At 41.9% G+C, this 15,686-nt stretch overlaps 1 protein-coding gene across 1 annotated transcript in view; it reads right to left on the reverse strand.

Moving 5' to 3' along the window:
* Positions 1 to 2,013: 2,013 nt before the first annotated feature.
* ANTXR1 (ANTXR cell adhesion molecule 1) overlaps positions 2,014 to 15,686 on the reverse strand; it is a 270,413-nt gene continuing 256,740 nt past the window's right edge. The window contains exon 18 of the mRNA XM_017522085.2: positions 2,014 to 5,939. Within this exon, the coding sequence (XP_017377574.1) occupies positions 5,679 to 5,939 (261 nt within the window). The 3' untranslated portion in view covers positions 2,014 to 5,678. The remainder of the gene's footprint in view (positions 5,940 to 15,686) is intronic.

Below are 15,686 nucleotides of genomic sequence, written 5' to 3' on the forward strand. Positions count from 1 at the left end.
AAAAAAAATCCTTTGCAAGAATGCAAACTTACCCAAAGGAAAAAATATTTTATGAGTTGCATCTATTTTAATGTTTACAAGGAAGCCCTAACTAAAGATGTTGGCTAAAGTACTGAATGTGCACAATTAACCTAATATCTTTTAACAGATCCTTGCTTTGACCTCTGAAGTGACTCAGAGCCTACTGTGTTAACTGACGTGATTGCTTTATAAGTACACTTCAAAATGACACTTAAAACGAAGCAAAGGAGATGCATATTTCAAATTCCCCAAAAAAGGAAATAAAATGTCCCAACTTCAGTAGAGAAGGAAGAATCTTTATAACTTAGTGACCTTTATAACTCACTTGAATTTTGAGGAAAAAAAAAATTACAGTAGTGGAATCATAAGGCTTCTAATTTGTTTAGATATGATAATCTGGGATGGGGTGTGGTGATTCAAAAGAACACAATACAATTGTAGTCAGAATAAAAATTACAGTACAATTGTAAAGAGAATAAAAATCATCTGTTTGACATATGCCAAGTCTATACCATTATACCAAATATTTAGTAACTGTTAAGTGATACTGACCTTGTTTACAATGTATTTAGGTGGACAAAGTGTTATTCTGATTGTTTTATACCTAAGTGATACTCCACAAAACAGATTTATCTGAAGACGGATTAGTGAACAACTGTGGATCTCAAATTCATGTTCACAGTTAGCACCTGATAAATGATCTTATTCCTGTTATTAATGGTTCCTTTGTTTATTCAACTTAATGCACTGGAGTACTACTCAGGGTATTTCAAGCAATTTCATGTGAAAATTGATTGATTACGCAAACAATATGTAGAACTTTAACACTCTTTATACCATACAGAAAACTTTTTTTCCTGTTTCTAGTAGTTTCCTAGTTTTATCTGTTACACTTAAATTCAGCTGGAATTTATTTTTGTGTAAGGAGTGAGGTAGGGGTCTAGCTTTTCTTTTTTCTTTTCAAATTTCTAACCCATTATCTCAAAGCCATTTACTATTGGGAGGCTGAGGCAGGAGGATCACTCGAGGCCAGGAGTTTGAGACCAGCCTGGGCAACACAGTGAGACCCTATCTCTAAAAACAAACAAACAAACAAACATACAAACAAAACAAAAAAACCAAAAATTACGTGTGGTGGCATATGCCTATAGGCCTCGCTACTTGGGAAGGTGAAGTGGGAGAACTGCTTGAGCCCAGGAGTTTGAGGCAGCATTGAGCCATGATTGCATCACTGCACTCCAGCCTGGATGACACAGCAAGATCCTGTCTCAAAACCCACCCCCAAAACATACTTATTAAAGATATAATTTTAAGACGGGTATGTGCCCAAATCTATTAAAAAGCAAATACTAATGAAAACTTAGAAAAACTTGTGGCATGACTTTCTGTTTGTGGATGGTTTTGTTCCAATTAAGATGTATTCAAGGCTTAATGAGATCTTACAAAGAAATACATTCAGGAACTAGAAGGAGATGCTGTTCTAACTATAAAAAATTAAAATGGAGGAGCTGAATTAAAACTGCTAGGAGGGATAAAGTGACTTCTCTCAGAAATGCAGAAGCAATGCAAAGATTCTGAGATATACTTAGAAGGGTATTTACTGCAGCACTGCCCACAACACTGCCTGGTTCTTGGGTTGCTGCAAATCTCTGGACTCCTTGTGAGTGCAGTCAATTCTAGTTGCCTTTCTGCTACGTTAGTCAGACACAGTCCTAACTGATGCGGTACATTTTTCCTGTTTCCACTTTGTATTTATTTTCCCTTAGCATGGATTACACTTTTAACTTAAAGTTTGTTCTGAGAAATAAAAAATACTTACTAAAGAAGAAATGACAGTAATCCAGACAATATAGAGTTTAGTGGAAGGCAAGAAATCATTTGGGAAATGTGATGTATAGCACGGCAACCACTGTATTATGATCAGGATATTGAGCACTTGAATATGTTGGACTTTATTTTTATAACAAACAGACAAATAACCAGAAAAAAGAGTTGATTTTAGAAATTTATTATTTTTTTTTAAAAAAGCAACTTCCAGGGTTGTCATTGTACAGGTTTTGCCCAGTCTCCTGTAGCATGGTATAGTGATAACTGATTTTTTATAACAAGGACTCAGAGGCATTGAAGATCCATAACTATCTTCTGAATTATCACAGAAAGAAGAAAGAGTTAGAATAGTTTAATGTTAAGTGTATTTAAAACCATATTCTAATTCTTTTAATTTGTTTATCTGAGTATGATAATATAGGAGAGCTCAGATAACTAGAAAAGGCAATTGACTAGAACACTCCATTCCCACAGGATGTGCATTAACAGACTCTTTACTGCATATATCTTTATATAGTTTGCAAACTAATTCAACCCATTTTACACAGCATTAATTTTTTGTTCTGACATTGGGCTGAAATATTTGCTTGTCGTCTTATAATTATTTTTTTCCAGTTCTTTAATGGATTTTACCCCCATCTGACATAGTGTTTGGACTTTGGTGTACGTGACACTTCAAGATCATCTCTGCCCATTCTAATAATAGTTACAATGAGGTTACCCATGGCCAGATACCCAAGACTGTTAATTAATCCACCAGCTCTGTTCATGACTTTGGTAAAAGAGACATCTTGTGTCTTACTGGAGGGTGCACCAAGCTTCTTGCTTGTCAACAGAGACTATGGCTCTTACCAAGGTTCTTATTAATGCTGTGCAAACAAGGGTCTCGTCATTTCAGTAACTATTTGTACATTTATAAAAGCAATACAGTCATGGGAAAAACCAACAAGCACAGCTTGGTAGAATAACCTGCCATGAAATATCATCGGCTTTATAATAATTTACTACAACTGTTCTTTTATTCACACTGGATAGGAAATGCTTCCATCTAACACATGGAATACAAATATATACAACAAAAATTTGGCTTTAATTAAAAAAAGTTCATAAGGACAATAACATGGGGGCTGAAAAAAAAATAATTTTGTGCAGTTTTCTGATCACAATCATATGTCTCCTGCCTTTTACAGGGAATGACACAAGTATTGATGGATTTTGTAAACCAGTTAAAAAATTTTCCTGCCTGTAATAGCCCACTATGAAGAAAACACCTTTTTCATACAGCCTATAGAAGTTTCTCCTTCTTAACTGTAATTCTAAATAACTGCGGATGACACACTGAGTCAGTTTTAAGAACAAATCTTCCTAAGCCTTTTCAAAATCATCATACATTTGCAGTTCCCTATTCCATCAAAACACTTTGCAAAAACAACATCTTGTAACTGCACTGGGCATATGACTGATGCACTGTTGAGATCCTGAATGGTGCATTCCCACTGATGCTCACCATCTTGTTGCTCAGCAACGTCAGTATCTTGGCGTGAACTTTTGAATGGCCGCCGGAATCATGTGGCAGTGGCGTGGGGTGGGTGGACTGTTTTAGACTGCCAGCAGTCAAAACAGCTGTGATGGGCTCAACATCTCTACACTGTGAGCCTGGGGAACCCATTCTTCTATGGAATGGTTTTCAAGGGGCCCAGCAATGTCACTGTAGGTGGCTGAGATATCCTGGCCCCTGCTTATGAGGAACTACACTAAAGAAGAAGCCTAGTGTTCTAAAAATAGACAATGCGGCAGGGTTGGGGAGAGGCTGGGAGGTTGCTTTCATGAGTCTAGAAATCTGGTTTTAGCTCTCTGAGAAGGCTGGGAGACTCTGTTGCAGGCAGCTGTGGGAGAAGGTTAGGGTTGGAGGTACACTTGGAGATGTGTCAGTTTGGCGTTGGCACTGCAGATTCAGTGCCAGTGGTCCCTGACTAAGGCACTCTGCCTAGATCTGTTTTCCCCTGACTGTACCTTTTATGCCCCCTGGCTTTCCCATTCTCCCTGGAAACTCCTGTTTGTTTTTGCTTTCTAAGATAGATAAAACAAGTAGGGTTCATTTCTCTCATCTGACTGTTGGGTCCAACTAACTGTTGAGTGGTGCCTCTCTGGAGTTGTAATTTGAGGAGGATTGTGAAGAAATCACTGGGCTTAATAGGAAATAGTGCTGTGATTGATTAGCAATGTCTGCCATGGACACAAAAATTGGTATTGATAAAATAAATGCATCCCAGGCCCTTACATCTCTGTTCTAAGTAAAGTGAGAGAATTAAGCTGGGTTGATGTATTCTTGAAGGATCTTTGGAGACCACATCCCAAGCCACTATATTTACATTTATTTTATATTCTGTTTTGTTCTAGAAATGATGTGAGAATTTGGGGGGCTTGGGACAGGAATTTTGGGACTTGTGGAAGGCTGGAGAAGGAGATAATTTTGAACAGGCTGATGCAGGAGGCCCACAACAATGATCTCTGTTTTTAGTCCTGGGTAATGAAGCCCAATGTTTAGTAAGTGATTATGGGGCTTATTGATTAAACAGATCTAGAAAGACCTGGAGAAACAAGGTGAGCCCAGGCGTGGTAGGAATTTCAGGCAGAGCATCTCCATGTTGCACATCTGATGTATTTCCCCTTGGTTAACAACTGATATTCTATGTTGAAAAGCCAAAGAGAAATATGTTTGTGTACACACACATGCCTTATGGGGGTTAATCAAAGAACCTAGGGATTATTTCCTTATTATGTCAGGACCATTGTCTCTCAGCTCTACCCAGAAGTCTCTGGTGCACAACTTTACCAAGAAAAAACAAAACAAAACTAGTGATACCATGTGACAGTTTCTAATGATGCTATTTTGGAAAGATCATCTCATGTTTATCTCTGGAAAACAGGATAAACTGCATACCTCAAATGATTTAAACTGAAGCCAAACCTGATTTTTGACATGAACCATTCACAGGTTGCTCTTCGACAGTAGCATTGTCTGTTGATCTAGGGACCACGTCTGGCCAAAGCCAGCCACCTCTAGCTGCTGATGGCCTGTGGGTTTTAGAAACTGGCTGATGCTCCCATAAATACGCCTGTCAATTGCACACAATTGATTTCACTTACACATCAACATAGCAACATACCTTTTCCATCAGTAAACACCTGCTCCCTTTCTCACTTGGAAACTGGAAGACTTTGCAAGGAAAAGATGGCATATATTTTTAGATACCTGCAAATCCCAGGAGAACGTCCTTTTGCATACCCGTCTGATATTGAGTTTCTTACCGCACCAGGGACCCCAGTATTTCCAAAGTTGTAGGCAAAGGTTTCCTCCTTCCTGGGTGGTACACAGGGGTGAGGGTCCTTTGGCTCCCAGGTCAAGGGTCCAGGGTCCAGGGATGGAGGTGGAGGAGAGGCGGGAAGGCAGCATTTTAGAAACACAGCAATGTATTTCTTATCCAATGCTGCATTTCACCCTCAGATAAATGATTTTCTTGCTGGTCTCCATGAGACACAGTCCTGTTGAGAGCATCTTGCAGTTTCACTGTCTCTGGAACCTTCTAGAAGTGATAGATGGTTGGCTATAAAGGTGACTGTAGTTGCCTCATCATTTGCTTTCTGGCCACTTAAAATATCTGTTTCTTTCTGCTGATCATGATGGTCATTAGACTGGCATTGCCAACCAATTTTTAGAATGTGTGAAAGTCAGTGGGATTTATCACCACTCCTCTCCTCTAACTGGAAAGACTTGTTCTAGCACCTCCCGAAGTTTCTGAGAGAGCCCAGAGTGGGAACTTTGGGCTCTAGACAGAAGGCCTTGGAGGAGGGCGGGAGGGAGGAGGTGCCCTGTTGGGAGGTGGAGCCTGGGGAGGAGGGGGAAGGTTGGAAGGTGGGGATGGGATGGGAGGGGTGGGGGCACTGGGGGCCGGGGGAGGGCAGTGGGGTGCAGGGGGTGGGGGCGTGTAGATGGGGGCAGGGGGCGGTGAGGAGGTGTGGTAGGCGTTGTTGAGTGGGTACTTGGTTGGCTGGTTATTCTTGACCCTGGTGAAGTTGATGCAGCGCCCCTAGAAGACAATAAGAGAGAAGGAAACATGAGCAGACGGCCTCACATCAGGGCCTGTGGTGTGTGGTGGGAGGCTTGCAAGGAGTATGTGGAAAGCAGGCCCCTCTTGGTGACAACTCTCTAGTGGCACCTAGTAGAGCCTGAGGACAAGTGGGCTCCTCGCTTCCTTTTCCTGGACTGTGTAGCAAAATGGCTAAAATTCATCTTTTCCTGGAGTCCAACTATCTCAAGTTGGAGAAAGGGAAGGAAGCTGACTTAACTGGGTGCTGTGTACAGAGGTCATCAGGTTGAATCTAACATGTTGCCCTGCTAACCGGGAATTATTAACTGTTCCATTGTATGGATGAGAAAACAGGTTCAGAAAAGCAAAGTTAACTTTTTCAAGGCCATACAACTAGGAAGAGGTGGGACTGGTGATTCTAACCCAAAATAGACTCTAGAATTATTCTTCCTGCTGCTACTTTGCCTTCTGGAAGGGGTCCTCATATTTCATAAACAAAAGTGATTTATTTTGATATTTCAATTACATGCCTGGAAATGGCAGAAGGTTAAGACCATGAGCTTCTCCTATATGGTGATTCAAAGATGTAGCTAGAATCTGTGATTGGAGTTGTCATGGATGTGGCCAATAGAGGTGGGCCTCAGAGGTCCTGATGCATTTACCTTGCCTGTGCCCCCTCAACTGCTTATCGTGGGTAATGAATGAAGGAGGCAGCTGTCTCTACTGATGTGATCAATACAGCTTCCCTATCCATGCCTTGCCTTCTCCAAAGTGCCAGTAAATAATAAACAGTTTATCCTGCCCTTGTTCTGGCTGTGGGATTCCCTCTTCCACATGCAGCTGCACCTGTGCAGGTACCTTTAGTCATCACAGGAATTGACAATCTATGTACCTTAAGAAATACAACCTGGGGACATTTTATTGCCAAGCGGACATCTACACTGAATTCTGCTTTTTGCCTACCCTTCTTGGGTACTCAACTGAACAATGCAGAGAAGACCCTGGAATCCTTTACAGCAACCTCCTGAAAGGCAGCATCCAAAGCCAGCCTTAAGTAGCCCTGTGTCCCCTATAGTGTCTCTGCTCTGCTCTCCAGAGTCACAGCCATGCTTTCTCTGTCCTCCACCAGACACCCCCTAGTCTCAACTGGCACTCAGGAGCCTCTGTGCAACACTCAGCTCTGCAAGGGAGGGGAGACAGGGCTCTCCTGCTCACCTTTTCCATGCTGGTATAAGCTCTCTTCACTTGGCCACTTGCCTGGTTGGGTACCCACCCCCCTGCAGGCTCCTGGCCCCCCTCACTTCCCATGCCTGTGGGTCATCTTACTGTTCTCTCTCTGGCATGTCTGGATGCCTACAGAATCGCTCTCCACGGGGGCCAGGGTGGGGCCGCACCTCTCTGAGGCTGCCCTCTATGCTGAGCCTGGAACTGGGGTGTGAAATTGTTCCTGGCCACATGCTCCAGGATGGATGCTATCCTGTGGTGTCCAGCCTGAATGAGACATCTCCAGAAAGCACAGAGTTTCCCTTTCCAGGCCTTTTAGGGACAAGCCTGAATGGGAATGAAGATGGTGAGGTGTGGACTTTGGGGGACAACTGTTGCTTAAATTAGCTCCAGGACAAGAGGAAAATGAGAGCGCATCGTCAGAGACTTGGCTCGGGACGAGCCGCAGCAGGGACAGGCCGCATGCTGGTGGGAGGCTGTGGGACTGAGAAAACCTTCCCTCCCTGTGCACAGCCCCGTGCCCCCTTCAAGTCATAAATCATGTCCCTTTTCCTCCACACATTTTCCCCACAGCGACTCCAGCCTCCACTTGCCCTTTGCTTCCTTGAGTTCTCTAGTTCTCTACACCACACATTTGAGCCTGCATACTACAGTTATTTCATCTGTAAATGCCTTGCCTCCCTGTCCAGATGAGAAACTTTGGGAAGGCTACAGCCTTGTTTTGCGCTTTGCTGCTCCGCAACTCACAGCCTCACAGGGTGTTCTCTATGGTACGGGGACTCTCGATAAAAATGAAGTTATTTGAGCCACTTAGGAAAAGTAGGGGGTAGGGGACCTTAGAATAAACTGAAAATTACTTCCCAGGACATAGCATTAGCTAGAGGGAATCTTGGTGAGGAAGGGCCCAGCTTGATGGGACTGCAATTGGTTTATGAATTGCAATGCCATGTTTAGATGCCAGCACCCCGCTTCTCTGAGCTAGCATTACATGAGATTAAACCAGGGGCTAAGCAGGGGAGGCTCTGACTGGGGGTCCACTAACTGCATAAAGAAGATCCCCCCTTCTTGCTGTACTGCCCAGAGCTCCTGGTTTATGTCCAGCCTCTTAGGCATGATGCTGATTTTGTAACTCAGTACTGTACATTCCCGGCTGTTCAAGCTGCCCTCTTTAATAGCTTTATAAACCTAAGCCTTGGTTACAGTTTATTTATGATTCTGGATAAAGCTTTCCTTTAAGATTTGAGGGCCCTAATGATTACCATCTGTGATGAATTCCTGTGACGACAGTTTTGAGCTGGGATTTACTGTGCTATCTGTTCTGCCCTTCGTTCCTAGACATGCTAAGTGAGACTGAGAAGCTCAAGAGATTCATGTCCTTTAAAGATGATGGAAAACCTTCATCCTAGGGAAGGAGTTGCTGGTGCCTGGGGTTGAATACCCATCTGGCTTCAGATCTCCTCTAGAGCTGGCCACCGGGTTGGGCAGAGGAGAGGCTAATTAATTAATCCAGAAGTTTATGTAGTTATTCTCTTCCACTGAATAAGTCACTCTACTATTTTTACCAGAGGCTGTTGTGTCCAGAGACAAAATCAGAAGCTCCCAGCCTTCTTCTGCCAATACCTCTGTTCATAATCCATGTTAGGATTCCCAGGTGTTTCCAAAAAGGTGTGAAAGCATCCACAGACTAAAAGATGGTCTCTCACATCTGTCAGCTGAAGATGGGATGAAAGAGGGCAGTGGGGGCTGGTGGGGGAGTGAGGTGGGGAGGAAGACCTCCTGAGGTCAGCACTTCAAGCTGCTGCCATGGTGTCTTGGCCTGAGCAGCAGAGGGACAGGTGGGGTGGGGTAAAATGGTGATGGGGAAGGCAAAGAGTTCTCCTTCCTCTGGTTAGTAACACCCCAGGGGTACACCCATGGGTCACCTACCACAGAGCATTGCACTGTGGCTCATTACAGCGCCATGCCCCCCTCCCCCCTCAACCTAGTCTTTGAGATCTGAGCACAAAAGCCCAGAGCTCTCATCAAGCAGCCAGAGTGGACGGGGCAAGCTCATAGCTTCTGCCTTGCCCTCACTGTGGGACACCCCACAGTGTGATGTGAGGTGGGGGTAATTATAAGACCTGCCACTTACAGGTTTTAGGAGGACTCCCTTAGCCAGTGTTATGAAGGGCTTGGAACAGTGCCTGGCACATGCATTGTGTTTAGCAAATGAAGTTGAGTCTAACTCCGTCTCTCTGCAGGTGGGGATGTGCAGACGTAATCATGACCCTGTCTATGGTAGAAAGGTCAACTGGAGGTGGTATCAGGTGTTCAAATCCTAGTTCAGTGCTTTCTGAGTGAGCTGCAGACTAGAGCTTCTACACTCCACACCTGGCTTCTATAATAAAATTGGTACATAGGAAAAAAGTAGCAAAATTGTAGGGAAAAACAAAGCAGTCCCTAGAGCCTGCTCTCTTAGGTCTCTTCTGTCCTGTTGCCACTAAGTCCTGTAACTCATTTCTTATAGGACCTCCCACAGTGCACTGTACTGCACACACATTTGATTGATGATGAATTTACACGTACTTATCTTCCTGAAAAAAAGGTGCAGACTCAGCATCAATAAATCCCTGGGGGAATATACAGTAAGACCCACAGTCTTCATAAGAGGGGTGTGGTTACAATGAGTTCTTAAAACCTGGAGTCAGAGGCGCCAACACAAACACGGTAACACTTAGACCATATAATTGGCCTAAAGATCAGTTTATACAACATCGTTTTTTGCTTGCAAGAGGATAATAGAAAGGCCAGATGTTCTCAGTGTTAATGTAGGCCAGCAAATCTGCACCAGTGTTTGGTTAAAAGGTTGCTAGGACGATTGGAACTCTCACTTCATAACACTGGTCTTTGTGACCCAGTTTTATTTTCTGCAGTATTGGTTTTGGGTAGTTTGATTCAGATCCAAGATTTGGCTTTGACCTCAGTTTACCTTGGTGTCCTCATTTACGGGGATGAATGCTCACTATCTTCACACATTAGCAACAAAATTCTGAGATGAGATTCTAAGAAGAAAATGCAACAATATCTCCTGCTAAATGTAGGCTTAGCAGGATGCTAGCCAGCTTTCCTCCTAGGCTTAAAACTGCCATTTTGATTTGCCTGTATCTAATGGTGATGGGAGGACAATTTAAAATGTGCAGGTACATTAGCTTCTTTATTTATCATCAAAATCTGTCAGTTAAGTATCATTATTTTCACTGTACAGAAAGAAAACTCAAGTCTCACACCTATTTAAATAACTTGCTCAAGACTACACAGCCAGTAAGTGGCAGAGTGGGATTAAAACCCAGCTCTGTTTGCCTCAGGAACTCATCCTCTTTATACTGTTTTCCTGAATATAGACTAAAAGTGCAAGTGATTTCTTGGAACACTTGTAGATGGCATCACACAGTGTAGCACCTGACCACAATCCATCAGCTCTTGACACAGCCAAGTGATTCTTCCCGAACCTAAGTGTGGTCAATTCACTCTCCATGTCAAAATTCTTCAGTGATTCCCCGTCACCTTTAAAATAAAAGCCAAACACCTCCACTGGCATATGCAGCCCTTTGGGATCTGGTCTGTGCTTACGTCTTTCAATTGATGTCCTACTCTTTTACTGCAGGACGTCCAGCTTGGTCCACCCTATGCCCTTCACAGATATTTGTCCAATGAAGAATATAATTTGCCATGTGGCACTCTTCTCTAAATGTTTCCCATTAGAAACATTGCTCCTTAACTGGTTGGTGAGCACCTCTGAGGCAGCCTCAAGGGCTTTTCCTCTGGAGCCTAGTATTGCTCTAAAAAGCTTAACGTTCAAGTTCAAGTTGGCACTCAGCAAATACTGCTCATACACTAGAGGTCTGAGGTGCAGCAAGACATCTGAGAAAGCTCTGATTTTCCCCTGCAGGTTTAGGCTCTCCAGAGGTCCAGGATCCATGAACACAGCTATGAGTTTACGGCTTCTCAGTCACCTCTCTGTGGTCTCCTTGGACATCTCCTAGGTTCTTGGATAATGGAAGGCAAGAATCCTATGTATTCCCCTTGGCTTCCACACTTGAAAGGTTAACATTACCTCTAAAAATACTTTTTGGGTTAACTTTGATTGCTTTATCAAAGGAAATTGTTCCTCAAGAAAAATCTTTACTTAAATTGGAGGTGACACATTCTGAAATGGTTATGATGAAAAGGTCATGATGAAAGATCTTGTTGATCAGGTTCTGGATTTCCCTAGGTTTGAATTTCTGACATTGATGGTCCGAGGATTATAGAGACAGGACACTGGTGGTGGGGTTGTGGTCTGTTTGTGGGTTGCAGTTAGGAGGCAGAGTTCTACCTCTAATTCTGCCACTAACATACTCATTGTGAAACCTGGGGCAAGTCACTTTCTCTCTATGGACCTCAGTTTCTTCATCAGTACAATAAAGTTGTACCAGCTAGATGATGTTCAAGGACCTCCCAGCCATAATATTCTATAATTTCATCAATTTTTTTTTTTGAGGTAAGAGTCTCACTCTGTCACCCAGGCTGGAGTGCAGTGGCATGATCTTGGCTCACTGCAACCTCTGCCTCTTGGGTTCAAGCGATTCTCCTGCCTCAGCCTCCCAAGTAGCTAGAATTATAGGCATGCACCACCACACCCAGCTAATTTTTTTTTTTTTTTTTGTATTTTTAGTAAAGACAGGGTTTTGCCATGTTGGCCAGGCTGGTTTTGAGCTCCTGAACGTAGGTGATCTGACTGCCTTGGCCTCCCAAAGTGCTGGGATTACAGGCATGAGCCACTACACCCGGCCTCCATCAAAATTTGAATTCCTTTGAAACCTTTTCCTTGGATACTTTAATCTGAATTCTTTTGTGGGGCAGCCAGTTTGCATATTTCTTTATACTAATTAGTTTGGCTAATGCCTTGTATTGCATACTTTCAGGTCATTCGATTTTTAAAAATATTAATAAATTGAAAATTCAAAATTGGAGGTCTGCCTATTGCTTTTCTAGTATTGTGGTAAGAGTTTGAGCTTGCTTACAAGTTCTGAATTTAGGTTTGTGGGTAGACGGGGAGATGTGAGAAGAGGTGTGGGCTGATTGTGTGCAAAAGACTTGCCAGTGGTGAGCTCATGTGTGCTGAATGTTATGAGACATCTGTTTGGGCATCAGGCATGCTCAGTGGAGGGGGAGCTGGACTTTGGAGATGGTTAAAAATATGCTATGGCTCCCACAGATTAAACCAAATGGTTTCCTATGAACAGAGGTCATCTAAGGAAATTGGATTTCATAGGAAGAACACTAAAATAATCAGATGGAAAAAGTATAACGTATATGCCAAATTTCCTGTGACAAATACCTTTTCTCTCTGGCCTAGTTCTCCTACTGATTGTCTTGTTTGGAGGGGTGTAGGTATTTCTCAAGTTACTAATGAATTAGGTTTCCAAAGTTTGTTTGGAAGTCAGTTGTTTGGAATTATAAGCATAGTTCGTAACTTAAATCATTCTTGTAAACTCAGGCTAGACCACAAAACCTCATCGACATATTGAAGGCAACTGACAATCCTGCTGAAGGTGGTGCTCTAGTGATGAATTAAACAGAACAATGAATGGATGGCTGGGTTGGATGACTTAATAGTTAGCCTTCTATCCTGTCTATGATTCTCTTCATTTGTTAATTTATTTGTGCATTTATCCTTTTGACAAGTGGGTTTTGAGGGCCAGCTGTGTCCTCAAAAGGTGCTGCAGACAGTATTGAGCAAATGTGAGGTCCCTGCCCTCATGAAGAGTATAGTCTAGAGGCGAGGACAGACAGTAGTCAAATGACCCCACAAACAGATGGACCCCAGCAACCACATTTGTGATCTGTGACCCTGAGCTTGGCCACAGTTGATTGGACCAGAAGTGGACAACTGTGCTGAGCTAGACGCATCAGGTTCTCTCTCCTGTGAATTTGTAATGACCACTGAGTGACAGGTACTCAGGACTGATCATTTGAATAGAGGGAATGTAAAGTGGGATCTTGGGGATGAGGGAGCAGCCATCCTATCAGGGAGAAGCAGAGAAAGCTATGATTTGGTTTCTTGAAGACCCTTCACACCCATTCGTTCTGCCCCACCCTCATTGCTGCTCATCTTCTATCAGTTGGCCACCAAGTAAACCAGTCTTCCTGCTTTCAGCCTTTCCGTTTCACTTTGGTATTTTGGTTTTCCATATAAAATTCATACGCATGCATGCACACACACATATACACATATAAATAAAAATGTGCATATACATACATATATATGTATGTCAGCATATGTATAGATAGAGGCATGTATAGAATGTATGTATACCTGTGTACACAAAATGTGTATATACACAGACACATTCAAAGTTATCTTCCTGACCAGGCAAGGTGGCTCATGCCTGTAATCCCAGCACTTTAGGAGGCTGACGCAGGAGGATCGCTTTAGCCCAGGAGTTACAGACCATCCTGGGAAACACAGTGAGACCCTGTGTCTACAAAAAATAAAAAAAATTAGCCTGATGTGGTGATGTGTGCCTTTAGTCTTAGCTACTTGGGAGGCTGAGGCAGAGGGATGTCCAGGAGTTTGAGGTTGCAGTAGGCTATCATGGCACCACTGCAATGCACTCCAGCCTGGGCAACAGAATGAGATCCTGTCTTGCTCCTTCCCCTTCCCCAAAGCTGGAGCCAAGGGCAAAGAGAAGAGTGTGTTGTGAGTGGTGATGCTCTGATCCTTCTTAGCTCCCTTTTCTCCACCTCAAATCTTGCCCTGCCTATAAATCTCATATAATAGCCTGCCTTTTATGCTCTGTTCATAGAAAGGGATCCAAGGTCAACTCTTTTAGTTATTTGATTCATTTTGCTGACACACCTACTGGCACACTCTCCATAATAGCGTCTTTGGATGCCAGAACTGAGGGTAAGATGAAAGCACACAGGAAATAGTTGGTAACATGAGGAAACTAGAAAAATGAAGGAAAGGGTAGAAATAAAAATGGTATATCTTTAGTGGGACACGTGTAAATACAAGGGTTGTCAAGAATTAATGTTGAGATATGACATTTAACAAAAAAAAATCCCCTTTTTTCATCTGATTACACAGTTCTTTGTTTTCTTTGTTGAAAATTTGAAAAATACACATTGTAAAGAGAAGAGGAAGGAAGAAGAGAATGTTAAATTACAGCATTCAGAATTAATGTTTTGTGCTTATATTTACAGAACACAGACACACACCCAGTGGTGGATATATTTACGAAAAAGGAATCATCCTGTATAAAACTTTTAAAGTAGTTTACTGTGACCATTTCTCCATTGTCATTTTCAATGGTTGCATAATCTTCTATCACATGGAAGCACCAGATGCAGTTAAGAAGATCTTTATTGTTGGGTATTAAGAGTTTATCTAATTTGTCTCTATTATAAACAATACTGTGATAAAACCATTCATAAATATTTTCATAAACCTGTCAATTGTTTTAGAACAAATTATTTGAGGTAGGATTTCTGGGTCAAAGTTTATGCACATTTTGACAGTGTTTGATAATATATTGTCAAACTGTGGATACCACTAGAAAAAGTAATACTCATTTGTAGTTGCAATAATAGTTTATGAGAATTTCTATTTCCCTACACTTTCAATTATAGTTTCAGAATTAAAAATTTCTATTTCCCTACACTTTCAATTACACAGGTTTAGAATTAAAAATTTTGCCAATTGGACTGTCTGAAGGAATTGTATGTTTCCATGTTCACTGTTTTATTATTTGTGAGATGAAAGTTTTAAAAATGTGTGTGTGTATATATGTAAATATATACGTGTCACATATATACGTATGTATATCTGTCATATACACACACACACACATAAATATATATATATTAGTCCTTTGTATTTCACCTTTAATGACTTGTCTGTTCATATGCTTTGCCCACTTTTACTGAGGTTTTGATTTTTTTTTATTAATCTTTTTTATTGATTTGTAAGAGCTCTTTATAGAGTAATGGTGAAACCGGCTGATATGGTTAGGCTTTGTGTTCCCACCCAAATCTGATCTTGAATTGTAATCCCTGCATGTCAAGGGAGAGAGGTAAATGGATTATGGGGGCAGTTTCCCCCATGCTGTTCTCATGATATAGCAGATATGTTTCTCGAGATCTGATGGTTTTTAAAGGGGAGTTCCCCTGTGCTTGCTCACACTCTCTCTCACCTGCCGCCATGTAAGACATGCTTGCTTCCCCTTCTGCCATGATTGTAAATTTCCCTAGGATTCCCTAGCTATATGGAACTGTGAGTCAATTAAACGTCTCTTCTTTATAAATTACCCAGTCTCGGGTAGTTCTTTATAGCTGTGTGAGAACAGACTAATATGCTGGTTATGTAAGCTATTTGTTTTTTTGTTTGTGATTTAAAAAATTTTACTGATGATATTTTTTATGTACAGAAGTTAAATATGTTTATGTGGGTAGCTGATTATATTAATCCATAAAGTCTATTTTTTTTTTTTTTTTTTTTTT

The sequence above is a fragment of the Cebus imitator genome, unplaced genomic scaffold (assembly GCF_001604975.1).
Source record: "Cebus imitator isolate Cc_AM_T3 unplaced genomic scaffold, Cebus_imitator-1.0 Scaffold23, whole genome shotgun sequence".
Lineage (NCBI taxonomy): Eukaryota > Metazoa > Chordata > Mammalia > Primates > Cebidae > Cebus > Cebus imitator.